Source organism: Polyodon spathula, chromosome 23, assembly GCF_017654505.1.
Source record: "Polyodon spathula isolate WHYD16114869_AA chromosome 23, ASM1765450v1, whole genome shotgun sequence".
In the NCBI taxonomy this organism is placed as follows: Eukaryota; Metazoa; Chordata; class Actinopteri; order Acipenseriformes; family Polyodontidae; genus Polyodon; species Polyodon spathula.
Genome location: NC_054556.1, coordinates 27310513 through 27327958, shown reverse-complemented (window position 1 = coordinate 27327958; position 17446 = coordinate 27310513). Strand labels below are relative to the sequence as shown.

The 17446-nt window shown below is 47.5% G+C and overlaps 1 protein-coding gene across 1 annotated transcript in view; it reads left to right on the top strand.

Annotated features, from left to right (window-relative positions):
• mtss1 (MTSS I-BAR domain containing 1) overlaps positions 1-17203 on the top strand; it is a 28217-nt gene extending 11014 nt beyond the window's left edge. The window contains exons 4-13 of the mRNA XM_041224577.1: positions 5401-5464; positions 8486-8643; positions 8830-8937; positions 9606-9703; positions 9879-9993; positions 11176-11298; positions 12329-12475; positions 12912-13065; positions 13585-13611; positions 14284-17203. Coding sequence (XP_041080511.1) covers positions 5401-5464; positions 8486-8643; positions 8830-8937; positions 9606-9703; positions 9879-9993; positions 11176-11298; positions 12329-12475; positions 12912-13065; positions 13585-13611; positions 14284-15083 — 1794 coding nt within the window. The 3' untranslated portion in view covers positions 15084-17203. The remainder of the gene's footprint in view (positions 1-5400; positions 5465-8485; positions 8644-8829; positions 8938-9605; positions 9704-9878; positions 9994-11175; positions 11299-12328; positions 12476-12911; positions 13066-13584; positions 13612-14283) is intronic.
• Positions 17204-17446: the final 243 nt, after the last annotated feature.

Here is a 17446-nt window from a genome sequence, read left to right as displayed (position 1 = left end):
CAATGTATGAAGTCGATCAAAGAATATTGTAAACGGAACAGGACAGCACTGGTGTATGGGGAATGCGAAAGAAAGAAAGCAAAGAATATTGTAAACGGAACAGGACAGAACTGGTGTATGGGGAATGCAAAAGAAAGAGAAAGCAAAGAATATTGTAAACGGAACAGGACAGAACTGGTGTATGGGGAATGCGAAAGAAAGAGAAAGCAAAGAATATTGTAAACGGAACAGGACAGCACTGGTGTATGGGAATGCGAAAGAAAGAGAAAGTGTGGATCCTCCAGTGGCTCGTTTACGGCAGAGCAGAGGGACGTCGTGTGTCTCAGTGAAGCTCGTCAGCCCGTCGCTTCTGTGTAATGAAGGACATGAATGAAACCCCCAGAGGAGCAGAAACGCGATGGCCTTGAAATGCACAGTCAAATAAATCGGCAAGCTGCAGAGGCTTTTAATGCATGCAGTTGATGTTTTCCACTAAAGGAGCCTCTGGCCGACTTCGTTTATGCAATTGAGCAGACCTGGATAATTGATTTAGCAGCCCTGTCCCTCCCCCTCACTCTCTGCCTGTCCCCCTCCTCACTCTCTGCCTGTCCCCCTCCTCACTCTGTGCCTGTCCCCCCTCCTCACTCTGTGCCTGTCCCCCCTCCTCACTCTCTGCCTGTCCCCCCTCCTCACTCTCTGCCTGTCCCCCCTCCTCACTCTCTGCCTGTCCCCCCTCCTCACTCTCTGCCTGTCCCCCCTCCTCACTCTCTGCCTGTCCCCCCTCCTCACTCTCTGCCTGTCCCCCCTCCTCACTCTCTGCCTGTCCCCCCTCCTCACTCTCTGCCTGTCCCCCCTCCTCACTCTCTGCCTGTCCCCCCTCCTCACTCTCTGCCTGTCCCCCTCCTCACTCTCTGCCTGTCCCCCCTCCTCACTCTCTGCCTGTCCCTCCCCCTCAATCTCTGCCTCCCCTTCTTTCTCTCTCTTGTCTGCCACGTCACCTTGTACAGTAAAAGCTGTGCCGTAGAATTCTGTGGCAGTATTTAGAGCAGTTAATTGAGGATGGTATTTAAATAAGAGTTTGTTTCTGTTTCTTTCTCCTTTATCTTCTTTCTTTCCTAATATGTGCAGATCTGGCTACTGCAGTTGAAGTTTAGCCCAGGTGTTCACATACTGTATGGAGACCGAGCTGAAGCCAGAATAACCAAACTGAATTGCTTCATGATATTTTAGTTTCAACCACAAGGGTACTGTATCTACAAACGAGATGAATAACGCTTCTCTGTTTTCATGGGTTTAGATGTAGCAGTGTCTAGACAGCTTTTTGTGACCGTGGAAATGTGTGAAGCTGTCTGACTTCTGCTGCAAGGCGAGTCTAGCTTTAGAACTAGAGCAGTACTTTTAGAAAACAAAAGCTCACTTCAGCATTACTGAAATGGCAGATAACGGGCTATTCGTTATAATTACCCAGGACTGTGTTCTTGTGGGTTGACCTTGTGCTTTTCCAGTAGCAGAGCTTCCTTTCTCATGAGAATGGATCGCGTGTTTGCAACTTGCCTGACTCTGGGTTCTGCTTGTGATTCTGGGAAGAAGGTGTGAATGTAGGACAGTGGAGAAAGGATCCCACAGCATGTGGAAGAGCCTGTGGAAGAATGTCCGGACCGCGCCTGTCTTCCAATCTCAGCCCCTGTAATGAATTTATGGGAAGCTGTTTGTTTCATGCTTTGAGAGTCTCTAAGAAGGGGTGGGGTAGCTGCTCACAGGATGCTGTGTGGAGCTCCAGTCTCAGAGAGAGAGGGGCTGAGGGATGGGCTGTACATTTCTAACATTCACTGCAAGCCCTTCAGAGAGGGAGAGAGACAGAGAGAAACAGATGCCAGATAGCATGTGTTAAGGACGTTTGGAGCATAATAAACTGCAGAACAACACGTGGACAAGCTGTCAACCAGTCTCCTCGGCCCTGGAAAGCAGCCGGCCTGGGTTTTTAGCCGTGCAGATGCCCAGTGTGACAGGCTTTTATATCCATTTCTTTAAGCGATCTGCAGGGAGAGCCGTACTGTGAGGTAATGTGCACTGTACTGTAGAAGGTCTCTGCGTGTCTGTAAAAGTACAGCATTGCTCACAGAAGTGGCTTTTCTAACAGCAGTGCAGTGTGGAGTAGCGATGAAGGCAGGCAGTGACTTGTTATTGTATAGCCATGACAGTGCTGAGAATATAACTGTATAAGGGCAGCAACGGTACATGACAGAAACTCTTCCTAAACCTTCTTGCTAAGTGAAGAAGTCATGCCTGATGGCACCTGTAGTTATTTATAGTGATGTCGTTTTCTGTTGTAACTTGCCTTGTATATGTGTCTGTTGCAGTGCTGTTTGTTCAGTGAGAGATGATGAAAGCATGCTTTGGTGTAGGCTACTGTATTCATCCTCCTGCAGTTCCTCTGTATCACTGCACTTGTCCCGTGTGCAGTGATTGTAGTGCTGCACTACACTCCCCTTCTTCCCTGTGTATAGGTGTGCAAAACAGTGAGGCATGGCATTGATCCTTCCTGTAGCATCACGTGGCTGACCAGAGAAATCAATGTGTGAACTGGAGGTGGTGGGGATGCATGTTGATGAATGCATTGACGCAGGCCCGTGCGTTTTTAATTCACGAATTAGCTTGTGCATGCATTGGATGAAAGGAAAGCCTGCAGTTGCTGAAAACCGGCCACACTTAAATGGCTTACTCGCTCGCTTGCTGCTGATATTTAAAGAAAAAGGCAAGCTTGGCAGCCCCAGGTGCTTGGAATGCTTTGCACAGTTGCTGAGTGGAGGAATTTCCCCTTGTCGGTGACCAGCTGTGCCCTCAAGCGCTGACTCTGAAACACTGGGGTGGGACATTAAATGCAGCTGGCTCTCGAATATGACGGCGATTTCAAGGGATTCCTTCCCAGTGTTTTGCTTTTAGTTTAGTGTCTGTTGCAGAAAGGTTTTCACAAAGGGTTGCATGCTGTGTTAGAAGTGGCATGCGGTGGGAAGAGGTACTGTGTGTGTGTGTGTCTCAGTGTTTATTCATCCTGTGTGTGTTTGAACTCCAGCTGCAGCTACATCTCTATTTGCAGCTTGGTCGATCCTCCAAAGCTAGTATTTCAGAAAAGCATCTCCCTCCCCTCCCCTCTCCTCTCCTCGAAACCCATGAATTACTATACCGTAGATCCCAGCCCATGGAATTCAAGTCACTCTAGCCACTGAATTAATGAGACTGGCTGGTGTTTATGAAACAGATGATTGCACTGTATTTAATAAAATTCCTTAAGTCCAGCAGCTAATTTTCAGGTGTAAATGAACAATGTGAAAGCTGGGGTTTCTTTTAAACACAGAGCAGCTACTGTACAGCATGTCTGGGTTTTCTCTTGCCAGTTGCTGTAAGGACTCTAGTTGCAAGAGAGGGTTTGCATGTTCCCAGGTCAGGCAGATCGTTTTCAAGTTCTTGTTGTGCAGTGTTAGGCGTTTCATTGTGACAGGTGGTTTAAGTTCAGGATGCCACTGTCTCGGGAGTGGGGAGGTTAGCCAGTGTAAGCTGTAAGAAGTTTGCTCTTTCTCGTTGCGTGAAGCGTTCTGATGTAAAGCCTGGAGTCGGACAGCACGTTTCAGTATGAAACCCGACACTGTGGCTGTGGGAGGAGGGCAGGGGGGTGGAATCTTGAGCTAGTAGAACTGGCTCAGCTGGCTGTGCTTCAGGCTGGGATGTGTTGATGAATCTCCCTGTCTGTCGCTGAGCATCTCCTTCTACTTCTGCAGCCCTTTTTAGTTTTGGTTTCTCGCATCGGAAAAGAAATACGTTGTCAGGCAGTTTTTCTGCTGTGTGCTGCAGTTTTGTCTGGGGGAGAGTTCAGTGTAGTGTTTTGTATTTTTTTATTCAGTTGATCTAAACAGCAGCTGATCTTCAGTGACATTTTGAAATGAAGTCGCTGATACGTTCAGGTTTTTATCTCATGCACCGTCCCAGGTACTCTGGTTCAAGACGGGGAAATACTTTGAGATTCGTGGAAGAAGAGAAGAGGAGCTGGAATTGAGTTACTATGAGCTTGTGTAAAACGCACAGAGATATTTGAATGCTCTACCTTTTTATAATCTTCTAGCGCTCCACAGTGCAGTGTCCCACAGTCCACCTCTGTTCTGCTTGGTCTGTGTTAACTGCACCCTGTGTTGTAACTAGCTTTACTGCTAAGCAGACTGCTAGTGTGGTTCATTTACTCGGCATGAACCCCTCTCCCCTCTGGACCCTGCTCACTGCCCCTCCCTGCCCTGTGAAGTGTGCAGACACACCGCTGCTGTGACTCTGGACACACAGCTTGAACTTTGCTGTTGCATACATGTGGAGCGGCTAACACCTTGTAAGAGAAGGGAGCGGGGAATCGGGTCAGACTTCATGCTCCTCAGTCACGGCAGGGTCTCTCGGTGTTCAAGCTCATTGCATGTTGTTGGACGACTTTGTTATTTTAAGATATGTGTTCAAAGTACGTGTAATTGTACAATATGTAGATGTATATTTTAAATGTAGCATTTCATTTTTCTATTTTTTTTTTTGTTTTTGTTCTCCAGGATAATCACAGCGCTGGTTGTTGCTAATTCAGTTTTAAAGGAGTGTGCACACTGCCTGGATCATGTGACTTCATTGGGCTTTTGAGTTCTAAGGGTTTTTTGTTCAAGTCAAAAACTAATTATTTCTAGAAGAAAAAGCGCAACAAAATGGTAGGAAGTTATTTAAAAAATGCTTGAAATATTGACATTTGCTTCCATTGCTTTATATGACGAGAATATGGCATCCTCATATGAGACTGGCCTGCATTTGCGTCTTCCACATGTCCCCACAGAAGAGCTAGAAGAGTGTTTGTGTTTTTAATCTGTCCGCATGCATGAAAGGGTTCATTAAAAGCATCGCCAGTTTCCTTCACTGTGACCCTTCTCCAGCCATGAGAGGTTGCCTTAAGCAGACACAAGTTTCACTTCAGAGCACCTAGCAGGTCCAGCGATAAGCCAACACCTTCCCAGATGAGGCTCTGTGTGGCGGGTCACGTTTTCCACGAGAGGAGTTCAGTGGCTGCTTCTTAGTTCGGACTGCTGGCACATTGTGTCAAATAAAAACACACGGTTAGCTCTCCGCTAGAGCCTCGCTGGAACACGAGAGCAAATACCCTGCAGCCTCCCAAGTGTGAGTGTTGACAGAAATCAGCGGCTGAAGAAAGCTCCCCCTGTTCAGCCCGGTGCTGTAGTCCTGTCATGTGATATGTGAAATCTTTCCACATGGCTGCACTTGGCTTGCTGTATTCCAATAAACAAACCTCTTCAAGTGGATTAAATCGTCATTTCTCCTGCTTGGCTTAATAAATGCTAGAATGTTATTCATTATGTGCCCTTTGCTCTCTCCCTCTCTGCCCTCCAGGTGGCTCTCTTTTTAAGGAGGAGGGATGTTGAGCTGAGACTTGAGGGAGTGTTGGGGGCAGGAGGTGCTGTTTAGCTGCAGGCTGCTGTGAATGTTTGAGAGAAAGACTGGTGCCCTCCCTGCTGCTGTGTATGTTTGAGAGAAAGACTGGTGCCCTCCCTGCTGCTGTGAATGTTTGAGAGAAAGACTGGTGCCCTCCCTGCTGCTGTGAATGTTTGAGAGAAAGACTGGTGCCCTCCCTGCTGCTGTGAATGTTAAGAGAAAGACTGGTGCCCTCCCTGCTGCTGTGAATGTTTGAGAGAAAGACTGGTGCCCTCCCTGCTGCTGTGAATGTTAGAGAGAAAGACTGGTGCCCTCCCTGCTGCTGTGAATGTTAGAGAGAAAGACTGGTGCCCTCCCTGCTGCTGTGAATGTTTGAGTAGAAAGACTGGTGCCCTCCCTGCTGCTGTGAATGTTAGAGAGAAAGACTGGTGCCCTCCCTGCTGCTGTGAATGTTAGAGAGAAAGACTGGTGCCCTCCCTGCTGCTGTGAATGTTTGAGAGAAAGACTGGTGCCCTCCCTGCTGCTGTGAATGTTTGAGTAGAAAGACTGGTGCCCTCCCTGCTGCTGTGAATGTTTGAGTAGAAAGACTGGTGCCCTCCCTGCTGCTGTGAATGTTTGAGAGAAAGACTGGTGCCCTCCCTGCTGCTGTGAATGTTTGAGAGAAAGACTGGTGCCCTCCCTGCTGCTGTGAATGTTTGAGAGAAAGACTGGTGCCCTCCCTGCTGCTGTGAATGTTTGAGAGAAAGACTGGTGCCCTCCCTGCTGCTGTGAATGTTTGAGTAGAAAGACTGGTGCCCTCCCTGCTGCTGTGAATGTTTGAGAGAAAGACTGGTGCCCTCCCTGCTGCTGTGAATGTTTGAGAGAAAGACTGGTGCCCTCCCTGCTGCTGTGATTGTTTGAGCCCCTTCAGGGCAGGTTTGGGGATGGATAAAAGACTCCTGTTGCACAGCAGCTTCATCCAGTCCAGGTTTTACTGCGTGCTTGATTAGCCACCGCGGTGTGTCTTATTAAACTCATAGTGAAAGCAGGAATGGATCAAGCTGCTGTGCAATGGGAGTCTCGTTTCCTTCCCTGCCGTTTGTTCACAGGAATGTGGGCAGCTGCTTTCTCTAACCTCATCCTTCTCGTTTCGATCCGGGGCACCTGCACTCGAGTCAGTGTGTGGAGCAGCAGCTCTCTAGACCCAGCCTCACACGTGCTGGAAGCCTGGAGCTACATTCCTTCTTTTAAATGAGTTCCCAGAGCAGTCCGTCACTCGCAGGCTTGAGCTATGAGGCAGCAAGATGAATGGGGAGAGTCGGGAGGGCAGGACTGGGTGCAGTTCTTTCTCTTCAGGGGTTTTGCAAGCTTTGACCTTCAGCGATGGGCTCATTTCCTGTGTTTTTCTTTTCTGTTTAATTGCTAATTTTCCACCAGCTCTTTTCAGACGGAGATCAGCGGAGATGGTTGGCTTTGCTTGGGTGACCTGTGTATTGATCCACTGCCTGAGTTACGCTTTAGAAAAACACGTTTAACTTCCTGACCTTTTGGTTTCACTGAAGTTTTCGCGTTCAGGGGAACGGCTGGTCTTTCATCTTTTGGTTAATGTTTGAGGTCAGGCCACCAGTTACATTGGCAACTGGCCTAAAAACGATTTTGTCATCCATACTGTAGATAGGTGGAGCATTTATGTTTGAAGAACGAGTTAGGTTTATTTCACACTGAATCCCTAGGAAGCAATGTAGGTTATTTAGAGGAACAATGAAGAGCTGTAGCCCTTTTTCAGGAATGGATAGCAGCTTAAACACCGTCTGGAACCGCCCACGAGCAGCGTGTCACGAACTGGCAAACGAGTTGAGTGAAGATAAAGCTGCTTAGCTCACAGCGTATATCCGTCAAATTAATTCCCTATTTGATTGGTGCTATAAATATACACTCGCATGCTCTCCCACCCAGATGTTTGAGTTATTGGTCAAGGTGGACACAGAGTCCGTGCCTTTGTGGAAGGCGTCTGGTTGCCGTCTGGGAGAGAGCTGTGCTGTGCAGCTGTTAAGACATGCGGTGCCAGGACTCTTCCACAATCTCTCCTCTTTCGCCCAGCCCTGACATACTTTGTAAGTCAAAGACTCTTCTGTTTTTACTTGTTTTGGCAGTATGGTGTAAAGTGGTTTCTGCTGTGCCGAGTCTGTGCAGCCTGCAACCTGGCTGGGTTTGGAGGGAGCTGCACAGACTGTGTGCACAGTACTGGCTGTTATTGGTCAGGTTGTACTAACTCAAAGAAACACATGAATATAGCAAAACTTGTGCTTTTTATTTTTAGTCCTGCTGCTAAAAAAAAAAAAAAAATGTCCAGTATTCACACCCCACTCAAATAGATTCTCTGCATTATCTGAACAGTCAGAGCACTATCAGCCAAGCTTTCAATTAATAATCTGTGTACATTCAAGTGCTTGCTGAGGGATAGCTCTCCTAAAACAGAGCAGAGTGACTGAGCAAAGTGCATGGAGCAGAGTTTCTGCAAGAAGGCATGCGGTCGCTTTTTTTTGTAAAGTGGTCGGTCGTTTCTGGGCCAATGCGTGGCTGTGAATCAAGAGATGAGTTGAGCAGCTGTTCCCAGCTGTCCTGTGAGGTGAAGCCCCCACACACAGCCTGCTCTGCACTGCAGTAAACCCCCAGACCTCTCTGCAAGGTCCTAACGAGAACCAAGCCAGGCTCCATGCTGCATTTCTGGGGGGTGGCATTCACAGTGAACCTTAAAAACAGGGATGGGATGAAGACTGAGCTGCTGCTGCCACCTGGTGGTTGAGTCTGCACACTGCTGTGTTGGCCCTTTGCAGGAAGCAGATTAAACAGCCTCTTTTGGCCATTGAATTGAAATGTTAGTTCTGTTTTTACTCCCCTCTTCCTGTTCTCTCCATTGCTGGGTTTGAAACCTGGTTGTATCATGGCTGTGCTCCCCTGTTTGACTGTGTGCTCTGCTCCTCTCTCTCAGGTTTGAGTCCTGGCTGTGTCATGGCTGTGCTCCCCCTGTTTGACTGTATGCTTTGCCCCTCTCTCGCTCCAGGGAAGGACGATGCACGAATGCAGCTGGAAGGCGCTCTGCAGGATGTCAATGACAAGTACATGCTGCTGGAGGAAACGGAGAAGCGGGCCGTGTGCCGGGCGCTCATCGAGGAGCGAGGGAGATTCTGCTCCTTCGTCTCCATGCTCAAACCAGTGCTGGTGAGTCAGTCAGTCTGCTGCAGAGCCAGAGCGGTACATCTCTGCAGCAATACTGCACTTCTAAAAGGAGGATTCAGTACATTCAGTGTGTGCTGGTCTTTCTTGGAAATCAGTTGTCAGAACTTCCTGGCATGACAGATCTAGATATACACGCTTCGATTGATCATGTCACTGTTCTGTTTTCAGGATGAGGAGATCGGCATGCTGGGAGAGGTCACCCACCTGCAGACTATCCTGGAGGACCTGACGATCCTGACGATGGACCCCAGCAAACTGCCCCCGGCCAGCGAGCAGGTGAGTGCGAGGAGGAGGGCCGGGGAGATGGAACACGACCTGCCTTGGCTTCTGTGCTCTCGTTTCTCCAGCCCTGAACCCCCCCCCCCCCCCCCCGAAGCACTGTGCCTGCAGGCGTGTCCCCTGGGAATCTGAATGACTCGTAAGTCTTTGTTGGCATTCCTGTGTGGGGGCGAGAGCCTCACTGGAATGTGATTGGACAATCCCCTGCATCCCCTTGGGTTGAGGCTGGTCTGGGAGTTCCTAGCCCCCTTGAATGATCTTGGTTCTCCAATCTATTCATATTCTCAATACTCAGCTCACAGGTGCCGGTCCTAATTGTGCACCAGCTGACCCGCCCAGGAGAGGCATGAACCACTTTGAACACCTGGAGCCCGACGGCATGCTTTTGACATTGCTGATTGCTTGACGTGCAAAGTGACATTTTGACACAGAGTCTTTGCTTTCTTACACTGCAGATTACAGACAACTCTGTGCTATGAGCGAGGTGTGCATTTCGATTGCTTTGCTAGTCTTTGTTTCATGTTTGTGATGCTTGAATGTCATCTGCAGTTACAAAAAACTGTCTGTTTTACACGCGCCTCACAGAACAGGAATGTCGTTTCTGTAACTTTGCTTCTCCAGTGTTCCAGCCTCTGATCTCACGGTCTGTTTGTCGCCCCCTTCAGGTGATTCTGGATCTGAAAGGTTCTGACTACAATTACGCCTACCAGACCCCGCCCGCGTCTCCTAGCAACACCATGTCCCGCAAGGGCAGCATCAGCAGGTGAGAGAGACCCCTAGTGGCCAGCAGGGTGGAGGCACACTGCATCCGAACAACGCATTGGCTGCTGTGCAAAGATTTGTTAGAGAGGATCATGCATTTTGGCCACCAGTTTTGACTTTGTATCCAATGTAGGTAATGGTCTTAAGCTCAAGTGAATTCTTTTTTTCTTGCACAGCACCTACCAGAATACCTCAATCCGGCACGTTCCGTCCTTGGACTCCATCTCCAGTTCCTTGGAGGGAATCCACCTCCGCCCCTCCTCCACCAGCAACCCTGACGGGGGCAGCCAGGTACAGCCCTGCCCTTCTCTCAAGTATTTCTACATGTTGTGGATGTAACTCTTATTTTGATCTCGGAATATTTCCTTACAGTCCGGTGATTATCGCTGTAGACAGACAGACTGAGAGAGATTCTCTCTCCCTCCTATATTGAGGACTGCTGATCTGCGCTCGCTTCACTTTCCTACGTGTGTTCTGGACGGTCCCTGGGGGCGGCTCGGTCGAGGAGGCGGTTTCAAAACCTTTTCAATCTGAAGTGTTCCTTGGATGAAGGAGTGCCGAGCCCTGCCCCGCCCCGTCGCCACTCTGTTAGCTGCTGTTCTCATTGTTTTCTGTCTGCTTGTATTTCTGCTGCTGATTTGTAAGTGAGAAATCCACTCTTGAAATCTGCAATGATTTTTGAATGGGTCGATGCTGCAGTGCATGTGACAAACAGCTCATGAGTGAGCGAGGCTCCTGGTCACGACCTCCCTGCTGAGCACATGCGTCTCTCCCTGTATCTCCTTGTATACTTGTCTAGTGGAATTGTTGTCTTTGTAAAAGTCAGTGTGTGTCTGTGGCTTGTAACTGTCTGAATAAATCAAGCTTACATTGTAATTACTAGTGAATTCTGTAGTTTTATATGTAAATTCAGTAATCATTCCAGTGTAAGCTGTAGGTTTGAAAAGTGTGTTTTATTCTTATTGTTTTGCGCAGCTCCCCTGTAGTCGGCTGGATCCGTTCAGTTTCCTGTTCAGGTTTTTCAATATTAAAATCATTTCATTTCCCCCCTCTCCTCCTTCTTCCATGCTCCCTTCACCACAGCTCTGACTCCTGAACTATTTCACCTCTCTTTTTTTTTTTACATTTCTGCAGCTGCAAAGCAGTCCTCCAGAAACGCGTAATTCGAATTTTGATTCCTGGAGACTTCTAATTTAAAAAAAAAAAAAAAAAAATATATATATATATATATATATATATATATAGTATATATATATATATATATATATATATATATATATATATATATATATATAGTAAATGGATAATGGATACATTAGGTTGGGCTGTAAAGTCATCAACTCAAGCTTATTTTTAATCACCATTAAGAATTTAAAATAGTGCCCAAGTTTACAAACGTATTTCTCATCTTCTCCATTCCACCGCCCCTCTTTTAACTCCCCCCCCCCCCCTATACTCTCCTGACACCTGCAGCGGTCAGCCAGCTCTCTCTCCTCTGGGGCCTCCGAAGCCTGCAGGTCGCTTAGTGAGTGCAGCTCCCCTACCTCACTGGGCTCGGGCTCGGTGGCTGAGCCTGGCTCTGCAGCACTCTGCAAGGTGATAACCACGACAGCACAACAGTCTCGCCTTGGTACCTCTCTACTGCATGGCCTGTTCCCTGTCCCAGTGTGTGTGTGTGTGTGTCTGTGGAGGCTCATGTTTGTGGGGTTTTATGTTCTTCCTATCGTTTTTACCCCGGCATGTCTATGTGTGTTGCATCGTCACTGTGTGTGGTCTGTTTCTGCCTCTTTGTGTTCAGTGTGGTTCCAGGTGGCAGGTAAAAGCACTCCCATTGAGTAGCACTTTAATCCTTCTCAAAGATGGTGATTGCCAGTCAGAGAGATCTCAACACCGATTTGAGTACAGATCACAAAAAAACAATTGTAGGGTAATTAAATGTGATCATGGTTTTAATTAGTGACCTCCTAGGGTAAGTCTAATTAAAACTCCAGATATGAGCAGTGAAGCTCCTAGTGATTGAAACTGCAATGCAGTGTCTAGTGAAGTATGAGCAGCTCTTGAAATATCTGAGGATCAGCTTATAAACGTGGATGCATTCCGTGGTCATTGTGGAGTCTTGCTTTTCTTGTAAAACCATCCACCCCCACTCCCTCCAGCTTTGCAGATATTAAACTTCTGAGCCCCTGCAGTACACCTGGGGCTGGGCTGTCTGTGCAGAGGAGCCTGCATTCTCGAGCCCCCCCACCCCCACCCCATGGATTTAGCTGCTGTTATGGGGGCGTCACAGACATGCTGACTGTTGTGTAGGTGTGTGCGCCACCCTGTGGCATTTCTAGGTCACTGCAATCAGCATATATAATTATACCAAGCACGGAATGGGACTTTTTTGGGATTGCCTTCTGTCATGTCTGTGCGGAGAGCCTGACGCCGCTGTGCTCTCCTGCAGAATAGATCTTTCTCATCCTGATCTGCCCTCTGCTAGTCCAGGGTCTCCCTGATTGTGTCTGCTTTGTGTATCTTGTTCCCATCCTGCTTTGAAACCCGGGTGAGGGCAGAGCCACGCTGTAAAGGAATCTGATTTCAGGGTAAATCGTTTATTTTCCATTGCTTGCTTTCTGTAAAACAGGAGCAGCTGTTGATGAATAACCTGCAGCAGAAGCTGGGACCATCCTGCCCTGGCAATGAGAACAGCACTGCCATGCCCCCCCCGCAGAACGCATACACACAGGGCATAGACCGGCCCCGAGCAATGACTACCTCCACCTTAAGCAAGGTACCTGGGCGAGGGAACCAGCAGAGTGGGTGTGGACCCTATCGTTACATACTAGGATCATGCTGATATTTGGGCTCTGCATTATAAGAAATTAAAAATAAGTATTCCTCTGCTGGAGGGCAAAGCGTTTAAAAACTTATTCAAATCGGACACGGTGAATGAACCTGATTGTGGTGTGAGGCAAGTGCTGGAAATGACCACTAGATGGCAGTGGTAGCCTGTTTTCTCTATATGCTGAATTGGTGAATAGGGTAAGTGCAGAAGCTGCATGATTTCAGTAGAGGTATGAAGAGTGTATATTTCTGTATAGGTATGATTTGAAGGGGGGCGAGGTTGGGGGGGTTCGCAGGGTGGGGCACTCATTAATAATGTCCGTGTCTCAGTGACCTACCTGCATCTTCCTGCTGTGACTCGTCTGTTCTGTGTTTCCACTCAGCCGCACACGGCCCGGGAGCAGCTGGCCCTGGCTCTTGGGCAGGGTTTGAACTCGGACGCGCAGCGCAGCAGCCGGGACTCCCTGCACTGCTCCAGCGGCTACAGCACCCAGACCACCACACCGTCCTGCTCCGAGGACACCATCCCCTCGCACGGTCAGTCTGCAGTCAGAGACTGCTGCTCTACAGCCCCAGGCCCTGGAGAGCAGCTGGGTGAAGCGCTTCGCTCGTGCACAAGCTCCTGGTTCTTCCTGCAGCTCCCCAGCCTGCTCCAGACACACAGAGGATTATCGTATTGCAGTGTTTATACAGAGAGACCCAAGTCCATACTCAAAACAACAATAATTCCAAACAATTGCTGTGCAAGCAGAAATAATAGATATAGATATAGATATAGATAGATAGACATTATGGTGTGTGTATATATATATATATATATATATATATATATATATATATATATATATATATATATATATATACTATATATATATACACACACACACACAATGTCAAAAAATATATATATAAAATAAAATATGCGCACATGTTTATATATTTTAGTTGGTAATAAGTAGGCTTTTGATTTTGTTATACCTGGATGTGTTTTTTTATTTTTTAAAGCACGTTTTCAGTTAATGAAGTAGTAAAATATCGTTTTATATTCTTTTTCAGCCGTAAAGAAAGAACCTCTTCTTTATGGTAGGTTTCTTTTATCTGTGTTTACAGATCTTAGTTGTATTATTTTAAAGCAACGTTACTGAGTACAAGAGCTGTGAGGTCATCGGAAGTAAAGCATTGTCCTTTGAAACTTTATGGCTTGTTTGCTGATGGATTAAGAAACTGAAGTATTTGAACAAGATTGCCCAATGTCAACAAACAAGGCTCTGTTTCCGTAATTAATCACCATGGGAGTGATTGAGCCTGCTAGCTCAGGTTCAGCCCGTCGCTTTGAGGTGCCGCTTGATTCAGTTCCAGTGCCAGGCCGGCTGGAAGCTGCCCTGCCCTTGTGGATGTTTTGGAGGGCGCTGCCCTCTTGTACAGTGCATTATTTATTTGTACACACTAGTCGGCACCGCTGAGCTTGGTTTGGCAGAGTTTTAAAACAAGCCCCCCATTCTGTATGGCAGCAATTGGAATTGTGATCTCATTTTACACTACCTTGTCCCTTAGTGATCGTTACTGCTGAAGATGCAGCTTTCTACTTTAGGTCTCAGAATGTTTTGCGCCTCTGAACAAATGCAGGTTTGGGTCAATCAGCTCTTGCTATTAACAAGCACCAAGATTTAGCCCTGTCGAGGTTACAAGAACAAGCTGCCCCGTGTGTGTACTGTTCCTTGTTTGATCCCTCTTCTTCCTCCTCCTCACTTGCAGACTACGACTCCATCTCCCTGCACGGAGGCGAGGAGCTCCGTGACCAGGTGGATTTCGACAAATCCTCCACCATCCCGCGCCACAGCGACATCAGCCTCAACTACCGCAAGATGTTCCAGAGCAAGCGGCCCGCGTCCACCGTCAGCCTGCTGGCAGCCCCCGAGCCCATCGTCCCCTCGCCACACGTGGCCACCATCCGCCGCAAGCCCTCCAGCAAGCCCAACTTCCGCCGGGGCACCCTCAGCGGGGGCGTGCCCATCCCCATCTGCACCCCCCAGGTGCCCATGAAGGCCCCCCCTCCCGCCACCTCCTCTGGGACGGGCATCGGCACGCTGGGGGCAGGGCGCAGCGACAGTGACAAGCTGGTAAACGCGCAGTCCGATCTGGTCCACATGAAGAACAGCTTGTGCACCTCCACGCAGAGCCTGAGCTCCACCTCCTCGCCCTACTACTCCTCCATACCCAGCCAAGCGCACGGCAGCATGGATCAGCTGTACACCATGAACAGACAGCAGCAGCTTCAGTACCATCAGCAGCAACAGCAGCAGCTTCACTATCATCAGCAGCATGCACTGCTCAGCCAGAAGCACCAGCAGCATGTCCAAGCCCGGGCCCCCTCGGAGAAGCAGCACCCCGTCATCACCAACTCCCTCTCCCCTGAGCCTCCTCCACCAGCGGCAGAGCAGCCGTCCGGCGGTGACATGCTGAGCATGATCCGGCATGGAGTGCAGCTACGCAGAACACTGACCAACGACCGGTCAGCCCCACAGGTCAACCCCCCCCTCGGCCAGGCTAACTAACATGCTGGGAAAAGGGGGGAAAGAGGGAGAGGGAAATAATGACTTGAAGCTTTGCTTTCTTAATATTGTTTGAAAGTTAAAAAGAAAAAAAAAATTTTTTCATCTTTTTTTGAGATGGTTTTCATCTCAAAAAAGACTGCTGGACTGAAATCGGGTTAGTAAATAAATTAATAAATTAATAAAACAAACAGGAACAAATTAAAAGTAAGAGGTGTGTGTGTATATATACCGGGGGATGCTTTAAAGATGGACTTGTTTTTTGGTTTAAGGATATGTTTTGAAATGGCACAGATTGAACGTTGCTTGATTTGAAGTGTGAGATTATATGTTTATATTGCAAAAAAAACAAAAAAAAAATCTGCTTTGCTTCCTAGCAGTGTTTTATTATTACCCTGAGTCTCGGCTCTCTTAGCAGATCGTACATCGTTTGTAAATAGCAGCTTAGCACTCAGATGTGCTTCTTTTGTGTTTTGTTTGCTCGTGCCTGTTTTCTTTTGTTCTTTATTAAACTAGATAGCACTGGCATCTTTTCATGTTTTTAAAAAAAAAACGAAAAAAAAACCTTGGTTGTCTATTTTTGTAAGCCAAAAAAAAAAAAAAAAAAGCTTTTTTGCAGATCTCCCCAAATATGTAGAAATACAGGTAATGAGCAAAACATTTTTAAAAGCTACCCATTTTGAAGCAGATCAGCTTGTCTCAATGACTAGTTAATGTATGGAAAAGCCCTTGGCATTGTGGGGCACCCATCTGAATAACAGGGGTGGTGCTGCTGGCTGCCTGTCCCAGCCTGTCCCAGGGAGCGTCACGACTGAGCCTGTTCAACTCCACGTGTTCAGAGAGGGTTGATAGCTGCTGCGGCAGTTTGTTAAGCCCGCCCTGCACGGAGAGGGAGTTGCAGGTGATTCGCTGTCGTTCAAAAAAGAGCTTCATCGCACGCAGCAGATTGCATGTACTGTCCCAGCGTGGTTGCAACAAGCCAGTCGCATAGTTCACTGTGTGATAGCAGAGTGTTTCACTTGTGCCAGTCTCTGCTGGCAGACAGCATGCCGTGTGATGGGTTCAGTGAGAGCTGGCAGTCAGGCTGCACAGACTGTAACAGTAGTGCCCGCCATGCTTTCACACTGTGTTGTTAGCATGACACATGCTTTCTAGTGTCTGCTGTAAAGCAGTGTGTTGAAATGCAAGAATATCTAGGTGTTGCAATGCGGAATCCTCACGAACATTATACATGCATTTATTTTCTAATCATTTTGGGTTTTTTTTCAGTTTTTCACCCAACAGTGTGAATATTATTATTATTATTATTATTTTTTTTTTTAAGGTTGTAAAGTTCTAATTGTATTAAGTATCGGATATTAAGTACAGCATTTTGTGATGGTTTTTGTAATATTATTTTGTAATTAACACTTTGGAGTAAAGAGCTTTGAAAATGCCCCCGGTGCCTTTGCTTCTCTAAGTTGGCTTTACTCTACTTTATTCCAAACATCATCGGTGTTCTTAGTAGTTTCTGCCAAATTGTACATCTTCTATGATGCAGGAAATAAGCTGTATAGTCATGTAGTGATTGAGCGGCCTTGCCCTCGCTTATCAGATGCTTTGCATTGACAGGCTGCTAGAAGGGTCTGATAGCAGCGATTCCCTGAGGTAAAGCCGGTGCAGCTGGCGGCTCTTGCTGAAACAGCAGGTTTTCTTGGAGGGGGAGGGTGTGGTTCATTCAGGAGCTGAAGGAGCAGCGTGTCTTATTTATTAGATTTACTGTGGTGTGCTGTGAGAGTGTCCACAGCGTGCTAACTGCTGCAGCACTGGCATGCAGTGCTCCCTCTGTCCTGAGTGCTGTGAAAGTGATCTGTGTGGGGTAACGGGGCAAGCAGGGTCATGGGGGCGATGACACGGTGGCTTTCTCCGGCATGCTGCCAGTCCACTGCAGCTGTTGAGCTCCTCAGCCATGTCACTGTAGAGGCCCTCAGTGTGGCACCTGGGCAGACAGATTGGTTCAGGATCTCGTATAGCCATTTATGATCCTTGCTGATCTGCATCACCATGGAGATTCAGGTGCTGTATTACCCACGGCTTACCCGTCTACATTGTGAAAGGAATGCAGAGACGTTTCTTGTTTCTTCTTTTTTCTTCTATATATATATAGATATATATATCTATAGAATATATATATATATATATATGAAGCGTAGAGAATTGTTTTGAAGTGTAGTATAGAATTGGAACCCATTTGACCTCTTCTAAATAAGAGCTTTAGAGAGCCCACCCCAACTCCGCACTCTCGCACGTTGTTGCACCTTGTTAATCGTTAGGCACAAGCACAGGGGCTAAACCTTCAAACCAACGCATTTCAATGAAAACTTTCT